The following is a 10,446-nucleotide window of genomic DNA, read 5'->3' on the forward strand; positions in this document are numbered from 1 at the left end:
TTCCCTAACTGGGCCTGCTCATACACATAAATGATAATGATAAGAAAGTTCTGAAAGGTCTGATAAATGAAGCAATTTTGCTTAAGAATATTCATTTTCTAAGACAATACCAGAAATAATGGAAAGACCAAAGGCAGTACTAGATGTTCTGAGGGAAAAATAATTATAACTGCATCGGTGAAAAGTTGGTCCCATGGTTCCTGAATGCAAAACTCCAATTCTTCAGGACAAGGGCTTGATTCTTGTATTGATGTAGGTGTGATCTCTTTAACAGAGTTAAAATGGAAATGTGCATCATTCTCGTACAGGACTCATTTGGTTGCTTGCTTCTACTTCCAGGATATAAAAATTAACTGTGAATGCTCTTAAAGATTTAAAAATATTTCTGGCTATTAATGAAAGATAATTTATACCTCCATGAACATATGAGCAAATGCTGATCTCTACTTACATAAGCAATCACCACTGGACCATGAGAATTACTGGTCCTCTGCTGAAAGTCTCATAAATTTGTAAGTGTATATGAGTGAGGCCCGAGTGAGGCCCTCCTACCATATATAAATGAACGGTCAATTGTTTATGTAAAAAGTATGTTCCATTTTTTACTTAGATATAAAATTAAAAAGCAGATACTGCATATCACTTACTATCTTTTTGATCAGACGGTTTATGAAACGCTGGTCAGTGAAAGTCAACCAGTCACCTCAATATTAGAAAATGCATCTTTAGGACAACGGACACAGGGAGAGACATAAAAGGTTGGAAGCATAGAAGCATATCCTCATAAGTACTAAGCAATCCCTGTTGTTGGATGACCAGATTGAATCATCATTTAGGTAGGTGTCATCAAAGTTCACAATCTTCAAGTCCTTCTTAAGGTACATTTCATTCAGCTTGTTTAGTGTTCGAGCAAAGGCATATTTAGATGCACAACTATATGCTTCCAGATTGTAGACTTTGTGGAAGTGCATGTCAAAATATGGATTATCCTAAAAAACAACAGAGAATGAAATTATTACATGCATTACACATGTTAGAACGGCAATCTTTCGTTCTCTGCCCAGCTACCTTCAAGGCTTGTTCTCAGTTTGATGGACTCTAAAGGGCTTCGCACGTTTCCGCTATTCATACTAAAGGGTCTTTTAAAACTTTCAAAGTTGGGTTTTATAATTAGCTGCTATTCTTTGCCATTAGGAGTTTCACCTGAGTAAAACTGTCAGAGTTCGCCCTAGCGATATGCTGCACTTTATTGGGATTATACACTCTTGTTTTAAAATGAACTAATTTGTCATGTTGCCTAAAACATGCTGTATGAAAAGCACTTGCCTTGGACTATAACTATATATGCCTGTCAGAAGAAGAGTATTGATTGCCCTTCCTGCCTAAATTGTAATTCTCTGTGCTTTGAAGCTCTTTGGCACGATTAATCCCAGCAGCAGCTAAGTTCTGTTAAATTCTATGGCTATGAATAACTGTTAGGAATATTTATAGCAGTGTTAATCACACTATAATTGCAAGTTTAAGGTTCATTTAGGCTTTCCTTTCACCAAAAAATGAGACAGATTTTGGTCATCCTAGTTGTGGAAGGCTGAATCATCTCTGAAGGATGTTTTAGCACAACACTTCAGAAAAAAACTCAAGTAAATTCATGTAGGCATGTGATAAGGAAATCCTCTGGCTGCCCTGGCTGGGGAAGGGACAGGAACATCTGCAGAAGCAAGGTAACTTGGAGAGAAGACTTAAGGTGTTATTAGTTTGTAATTTTCTCCCCTCTGGCTTAAACTGCAAAGAGCTCACAGGGTGCAGGGATACTCTGAACCTGAGCTCACCTCCTCTGTCTCTTTTAGACTTTTAGACTTGAGGTTCCTACTTTTAGACTTGAGGGTGATATGCGTAGGACAGAAGGAGAACAACCACAGTTCGTCATTTTCCTTGGAGCAAGGCTCTGAAACCTTTCTTGTGGGCTCTTGATTTCTCTTTCACTGGGATAATGTAATCTGAATTCTATTTTATGTTCCTTTGAAAGCACTTTCAAAGGGAAAAAAGTCTTTTTTTCCTGGATTACATTTATTATGCACGGACGACTGTTAAAATGTCTCCTCATACATGCAGTGAGATATTCTCCTCGGCATATTCTTCTAGCTTTTGTAAAATAGGACTTACATTCTACTTTTGGTGTTGTTCTGTATTGTACTCTGCAGCCTCATTTTACCCTTCTGAAGTTGTATCTGAGAGATTAGGACTTTTTTAGCAGTAAGTCAGCCAGATCTAGCCAAAACTGTTTCATATTTACACACAAAAATATACAAATATTTAATTGATCCAGGTAATGTGAGATTAAGCTACGTGAAAGAGGCACAGTTTCATGAGCTGATACACCAGAAAATGCACTTGCAAGACGTTGTCACACAGAGAACAGGTTCATACATTCAAATGATGGGGTCACATTCTCCATAAAAATACTTAACGAAATTTTGTTTCCAAATATACATTAAAATCTGTGGGATTAGTTCCAGTTTACAGTAGGAGCTACAGGTGGAGAACTTTTATTCCCATGTTACGAAGAACAAATGAGAAAACATCCAGCTTGTCCCTCAGATCTCAACTGGAGATGAAGACGATTACAACAAACAAGAAAATCTTTCCTTCATCCTCCCCCTGCAACAGTGCAAAGGCAATATGGAGCCTCCCACATGCAATAAAACCAAAATTCCTTGGAGGTTTGATTTACTTTGGTTTTTACATAACTTTCTTTCTTAGATAATGCATTTTAATTGCATTTTATTACTTGTATCCCAAATTGCAACACAAGAAAAGTATACTCTAATATTTGTATTTAATAATACATAACACTTACAGCATCTGCTTCTTTTCCATCAATCATCTCCAGATCTTTCAAAAACCACTTTTCAACTATTTCATATTTCTCCTCTTGATCCAGTCGCAAGTGTTTAACCATACATATTTCTACTTCTTCACTTTTAGTCACTGCAAAAAAAAAATAGTTTAGATATGCAAGCAAGTACTTCCCAAAAGTTCCAATAATAAAAGACTTAGTCAGACTGCATTGTAGATAATAACTTAAATGATGACAGGCAGGGCTGTACTGGGCTTAACAGTTTTATTTTGCCCAGGCAGTAGGAATAGTACCATATTCTCAGTCTATGAAACCTGTCAGCTTTTAGTAGATTTAGGATTTACCTTACCCATCCTGTGAAAAGTGAACCTTCTCTGTGCAAAAGCCTTTCATCTGAATTCACTAGCAGTACAATGAAAGCCTAATTCTGGCACTGGATCTGTATGGATAATCCACTTATCCTACTTACTCCGAGGGGGAATCTTTTGGGGTGCTGGAGTCAGCAGGTTGCAAAGCCGCTAACAAGGCTCTGTATTTATATGACTTGTGCTATACTTCCCATTCTGTGGATTAAATTCTCTTATGAAGCCATTACTTTTTTAAAACAAAACTCTTTATTTCCCTATGAAATATGCAAGTAGGCCACTTAACAAAAATAACATCAAAAATACTTCTTAAAGCTTCAAGTTGCCCAGTGCTAACTTTGTAGAAATTACTATTTTCTGACTTAGGCAGGAAATGAGAGTAAAAAGCGGACAAAGGCACTCTGCAATAACTACCATTATTAATTGATTACATTGAGTGCTGCGCAGGAGATTGGATTTCTGTAACGCACAATAATGAGTGTGAAAAGCACCGGAGCCTGAACAATCTCCTGCACATCCAGCAGGACAGCTGCAGGGCAGGCCACTTCCCCAAGCCATCTGGTAGCCTAACGTGAGGGAGAGATGTCGCCTACGTCTGGCAGGAGCATTTCAACATCATAGCATGAGGTTACAGATGCAGGAGAAAAACTCTTCTATTTCTAAGTACTGCCTGAATTTTTAAAATCCCATTTTGAAACGTCTAATTGTCTAATTTCATGTTATTCCTGTTAAAACATCTCTTACTTCTCATCTGTTTATAAGAAAATGGTTATTACATATGTAATTTCATAATCAGGAAATAATGATTAATAAATAAGAGTTATTAAATAAAGACAAACAAGGGATATATGTTGGAGATACACCTTCTTTCCATTGCAAAGAAAAACAGTGGAAAAATATATAAATTTATTATAATTTCTCTCAGCCTATAGCTGCCCTGCCTGGGAAATACAAATCACTGTTGCTTTTTTTCCTGGTCCTAGTCATAGTTGCTCAATGATTTTTAACCAAAGGACCACCGCTGTGTTACCTTCTATGGAGAAGTTACAATGGTTTTCATTTGCAAGCAAGTCTAGTAAGCTAATCTTAGAAAGTTCTCTTCATACTTCCAGTTGCTCCCATTTTGTTTGCTTGCTTGCTTGCTTGTGAGGGAATATGTTGTCTCCCTCGGAGTTAAAATAAAAGGAAACAAGCCTAATGCCCAAAGCCCCCAGTCCTGTCAGAAATACAGGAGATGTCCTAGTGGCCCCCAGGTCCCACAGACTGCCACTTCTCCACCCCTCATGCAGGAGCAGAAATCATATGACATAAGGACAGAGCACACGTGTTAGGAATAACGAAACCAGGAGCATGACCTGCCCAGTGGTGAAACTTGGGCGGACTGTTTTCAACTTTAAAAAAAAGATAAAAATGTTTCTTTACTTTTCCTGCATTTTAGATATTGCTTGTTCTTGCGCTCAGTTAACAGCGTTAAAGAAAATTTATTTTTTTATATAGAGCATGAGCTTAGATCTACCATGTCATTCTATTAAACTCTAAAAGCTTTTCTTGGGGAGGGCATGGCTGTGGCAATGCCTTCATAGAGCACAAACTATTTCTTAAGGTTTTCCATGGACTGAACACCCTTTTCCAGAGTCTCTGTTGGATAATATGATGTTATCCCTACCATTGTTCTCAGGTGTACCAATACTGGGTTGTGAAAAACCCTGAATGTTGTTGCATTTCAGCTTTACATTCTTCCAGGGTTTATAAAGCATTTAGTGAAAGGATGCTATTGCCTTCACCTAAGAACTGGAACTTGCTGTTTTGAAAAGGAAGGGAAATAGTGTTAGGCATACGGCACAAAAATAAGATTGTTCAGTTATCCAACCAAGGTTTTTTTGTAATATAAATCTCAAAAGGCATAGATTTCTAAAGTTTTGCCTATAGTTTGACTGATTTCTTTTTCATTATGTTAATATTAAATCAACAGGAATACACTGGGGTTGCATTGCAGGGATAAGATTTTAGATACTGTGTTCTGCTCCTACAGAATCACAGCAGATTACAGTAGCTGCTGGCAGCCAGATGCAACCGTCTTTCAGAATCAGATTTCCACTCTACCCACCACTTACTTGACTATGCCTGAATATATTAAGAGAGTTTAATATTACATACTGGAGAGATCCCACTCTTAATACTCTACATAAATTTTCCTTTATGTCTTCAGAGACTTCCAATCAGTTAATCTGATTAGAGGCTTTCTTTAACTGCTTGTTCTTCCTCTACCTTAAAAAGAAATTTTTAGTAAAGATTTTAAAGGTGCATAATGTTATTTCTCCTCTTTGGATGTTTCATAGCAGTGAACTGTTTAGATTTACCACATGCAACTAAGCATACTAGTACAGATGAGTTTTATAAACTATGAATCAAGTTGGTATTTCTGTATTTAGAAGCTCCATGATGTTCAGGAATCCATTTCTTAAAACAATTTTTACAATTCTAAAATGGAAAGCCTGTTCTACTAAAATTACATAAGCACAGGGAACAAAGCTTGCTCAGTATTTCCAGTAATCTGTAGAACAGCTTAAATATTCTAAAGACTCCAGATGATTAGAAAGATAATGATCACAGAATACGGTTGAACTCATCCCATGTTGGATGTTAACCCAATCTATGTCTCAAGTACATAGATTATTTCTACCTGTTATATATATTTTGAATCTGAAGAGAAAACAGACTAGAAGAAGCACTCACTTCAACCTTATGGATGAGAACATTTCTCTTTTCGAGTATCTTTCAGTGTTGTGAAATAAATACATTAAAAAAAAAAAAAAACAACCAAGAAGCTTTTCTGAAACCTTGTTCTAAAAACAGTATGAAACACATACACTTGAAATCAGATTTAGTAAGTAGCCAGGTAATGACCACCTACAGCAATCTTGTTTTACTCACAGTTCGTGCTCATTACGAACTCAAACGCGTATTTATTTAAACCACAAGTCGAGTTTACTGTTCCCAGAGTAATTGGGGCAATATGTCGGACATTAGACCACGAGGGGGGATAGCACAAAAGCTCTAAAAATTACAGCCGTTTCCTGCAATGTTGATGTACTGTCATGCTTTCTTACGGAAAGCCTAATGAGCACCGCAGTAAGGTATCGCTCTTTGAACAGCAGATGAGGCACTGGCAGCACTGCCGCGTCGCGAAGCGTCCCGTCTCCCCGCCGCCAGCAAACCTCCGGCCCGCGCTGTGTCAGAAACGGGAGAAAACGCCGTTCCTGCGGGCTGCCGGCGGGCAGCGGGACGGGGTCCGTGCCGCGGGGCTGCGGGCGGCCCCGGGGCTGCGGGCGGCCCCGCTCCCTCGCATCCCCACCCGCCCGCGCCCACCTCCCCTCGCACACCCGCTGGCGCACGCCCCCGCCGCCCGCAGCCCCGCCGGGCCGGCCGCCCCGCTACCTGCGGCGCACAGGTAGCAGCGCTCGGCGCCCGAGCCCTCCACCTCGATGAACTCGTGCAGCCTCTGCCGCCGCGGCCCGAACAGCCTCTTCGCCAGGTCCTCCTTCACCAGCGAGGACATCGCCCCGAGCAGCCGTTCAGCGGCGGGTACCGGGTCCCCGCGCCCCGCGGCCGCCGCGCCGCGCCGGGCGCCCGCGGGGCACCGCGGCGGAGGCCGCCCCCCGGCCGCGCGGGGCCCCCGGCCGCGGGGGAGGCATGGCCGGCAGCGGCCGCCGGTGGGGCCCCGCTCCTGCCGATAAGACTCCGGCCGCCGGCACGGGGAGAGGCCGGGCCGCGGATCTCCCCGCCCCACGCGTGCCCGCCCGCCCTCTTGCTGCCGCGGGAGGCCGGGGTCGGGGTGAGGTCCCGGCGGCCGCCGAGGAGCCGTCGGGGCGCCCGCCCTGCCGCAGGAGCGGAGGGTGAGCGGGGCAACGCGCGAAGTGCTCACGCCAAAGGCGGTTTGCCGAGCGAAGGTAGTGCAGTTCTTTTCCAGCGGCAGGTGAAAGCGCCAGCAGAAAACAGTAACTCCTTACAGAAGGGACCACGTTGTCACTGTGCCATCAGCTTTGTGGCCATTAACAGAGTTAAGGGGAAAATTACCTTATGGCACTCCTCACAAACAGAAAGTGACCGTCACCTCCGTGCCACGGGAACCCTCAGAGAGCAGGTGCAGCCTGTGTTCACGTACGTGAGGGGCCCGATACGTCAGACATGAGTGTTTGCAGAAATTCGGATTGTTCCTGCCACTCCGCAGGTGTGTGGGTGAAGTTCCTGGGGGCAAGCACTCTTCTAATTTCAGTAGCTGCAGTAGCCCGTGTTAAGAGTTTTCCCTTTGGACTTTCGTGGCTGCCTATAGAAGTTGGGTGTGCTCTTCTAATTCTTACGCTCAAGCTTATTATGTCTAATTACCTCACTGGGTTTTCACTCTTACAGTCTCAATGTAACTGAGAAAGGAATCCAACCTTAGAATGAAACTGAGTCCTAAAGTGAAGACGTAGAAGGTGAGGTGAAAAATCTGAGGGTTTAAAAAAAAAAGTTTTTTGTCAATACTGTTAGAATAATTTAGTGCCATAGGTCTATATGGTGCTTTGTTGATGTAAAGCAAGATGGAATCACATAAAATGATGATGTAAAATTAGGGAGAATCATCTGCTGCTGTAGATAGTAAGCATATTGGCTAGATGAGTGGGAAGGGGATTAAAAAGAAACTAGAAGATTTTGATTTATTCTGCTTCCTTTTGGTCCCACATGTTTGGAAACAGAGTTGTGATTCTTAAATCTATCGATTGATTTTCATCCCTGCTTTGGGAGAGTAAGGTTACTCTAAGCTTCAGGTTTTGGATATATTTTATTAGTACAGGGCTCAAGGACATATTTCATCTCTTACCTTTAAAGCCTTATTTTAGGAAAAGAGCACGATGCTCACTTCCAAACCGAGATGTCTGCATGTCAGGAAAGTGCCTGGGTATGGCGACCTTCCGCCGCACAGCTGAGGCTCAGGGATGCCCCGATGCCTGCCCACAACCTTGATGACCTTGTCTGCGCCTTGAATATGGGAGCGATGTACAAACTGGCTCGCAGTTCACGATCCCTCCTCCTTTTCTGCCAGCCTTTGGCAGAAATGTCAAGGCTTTGCTGAGACTCCTCGTGCCCCAAACTTGAGTTTGTCACCACTGGTGTTAATAGTGTCATGGCTGGAGGTTTCAGTGTTCGTACTCAGTGCCAGAGTCTTCATTAGGAAGCTGGTTCTGATGCAGCCAGTCCATAGCTTATCTTGCATTTCAGATGCTTGAATATGTTTGTGCAGTTTTGAAGCAACGAATGTACAGACAAAAATACCCTCAGAAAAATATCTTCAACCCTGGGTGAATTTTCCATCAGTTTTTCCCTTGTGAAATATTCAGCTGATGCTGCAGAAACTGTGTAGGTGGAGAGTGAAGTGTCACTGGCATCTTGGAAGTGATGGAGCTGAGACAACAGTGGTGTGGAGCTCTGCTCTTTCTCTAGATTTTTATTTTTCATAGTTTCATCAAACTGCAAGTTGTTCTGCCTCAGTTTTCACAAGAGTGTTTTGAGGTTTGATATCATTTGATATAGTAAGACTCTTAAACTTTTTGTCTTTTCTTGCATGTTAATATTGTGCCACTTTGGTCAGTAGTACATGGCTAGTAGAAATTCAGGCATTAACTGAGCTTTACATTGAAAGCTGTGACTGGGCTTTAGGTCAGGCTTTAGGGCTGCGTAGCTGCTACCTTGGCAGCACTAACGAATGTACAGCCATTCCCCTGCCTCCTACCTTCTTGTGTCCATGCCTGCTTCCATTTCACTCTATGGAAAGAGCATTGCCTGCATACTGACTTTAGCATCTGTTGTGCATGCTGGGTACCTGTGAGACTCATGGCAAACACATTGATAAATGTCTGCATATTATGTCCTGAACCATGTACTCTTAGAGCACAGACACAGAAAAATTACAGTTTTCATATTTAGAAATCATTTGGAAAATGAGCAAAAGTTTTTGATAACATCTATAATAATTTAAACATTTCTACCTGTTAGAGGCAGCTGTCCAAAAAAAGATGACTGCTATATAGTAAAAGATTCCTCTGGATTTATTTCTGAGCTATTGTGTTTGCAGACAGTGCTCAAACGTTCCTATCCTGTGATGTAACTATTTACTTCATACCTCCTCTTAAATGAAATTATATTTCAAAAAGTATTATAGGGATTAAATTATTTCTGCAATAACCTTTAATGCGCTCTCAAATGCTACATTAAACAACCACTCTGAGTATATATGTAGAGAGGTACAATGCTGACTTTAATATTGGATGTTTTAATAAGAAACAGAAAAATTTGTAATTCACTATTGCTTTTCATTCTTTTGATCCTTTATCCACCCATCCTCTGTTAGAATGTAGCAGGACAGTTTTGGTGCAGCTGGTATCAAGACTGCCTGTAATGTTTTGGATAGTGCCCATAATTTTTTTTTTTTTTTTCCCCTATCTACCCTACACATCATAGTCTTTTCTCCATTCTTAGAATTCAGTCAGGAGAAATGGCCATCCCATTTTGGAGCTGACTCACAAAATCATTTTCTTCCTCTCTATTTCTCTATTACTTTGCTGACTTGGATGGACTGGAAATAAGGCTTGGTAGGCTTTAGAATCACCTTCCTCTACAGCATGCATAAAGCTAATTTTTATGTCTCTTTGCTTGGTTGTCAGTACATTAAAAATTTTGAAGGGTGATTCTTGCAGTAGGTAAAGAGCAACTGCAGTGCCTGCCCAGAGCTTCTTACCTACTTACAAGTTCTTCTGTCGTCTGTTTCCTTGCTCTGTTTCTGTTCTCCCTGTTGCTTTTCTTCCAATATTATACCTGTTCTTTCTTTTTTCTTTCTTCTTCTGCAACATGTACCTCTTATGGACTTAGAGGCTCCTTTTAGATGACTTATGCAAAAAATAACACATATTTCAGGTACAAAGCTAGAGTTTAACTGAGAGCAGGAAGGCACTGCTATACATGTGTAAGCATGCTTTCACTGGAAAAGCAGCATACACAGTTCAAGGCTATGATAGGAAATCCTGGTGGTTTGCAATCTGAAGCTCTCCAGGTCACTCAAATTTAATCCCACTCAATACCTGCCATTCTGAACTTCCCTTTAGTACTTCTTCTTGATGGTTTTATTATTGCTGAGTGTAAAAAGAAACAGTTTCCTAGAAGCTGAGTGGATGTTTTGAGCAATGA

General features: G+C 41.4%; 1 protein-coding gene across 1 annotated transcript; it reads right to left on the reverse strand.

The window, feature by feature from the left end:
* Positions 1–725: 725 nt before the first annotated feature.
* EXOC1L (exocyst complex component 1 like) lies at positions 726–6,781 on the reverse strand (the record flags this gene model as incomplete). Its single annotated transcript, XM_081999230.1, has 3 exons — positions 726–989; positions 2,858–2,988; positions 6,661–6,781. 3 exons carry the CDS (start codon positions 6,779–6,781, stop codon positions 726–728), a joined length of 516 nt encoding a protein of 171 aa, XP_081855356.1.
* Positions 6,782–10,446: the final 3,665 nt, after the last annotated feature.

The sequence above is a fragment of the Phaethon aethereus genome, assembly GCF_964289735.1.
Source record: "Phaethon aethereus genome assembly, chromosome: 4".
NCBI classification, from domain to species: Eukaryota; Metazoa; Chordata; class Aves; order Phaethontiformes; family Phaethontidae; genus Phaethon; species Phaethon aethereus.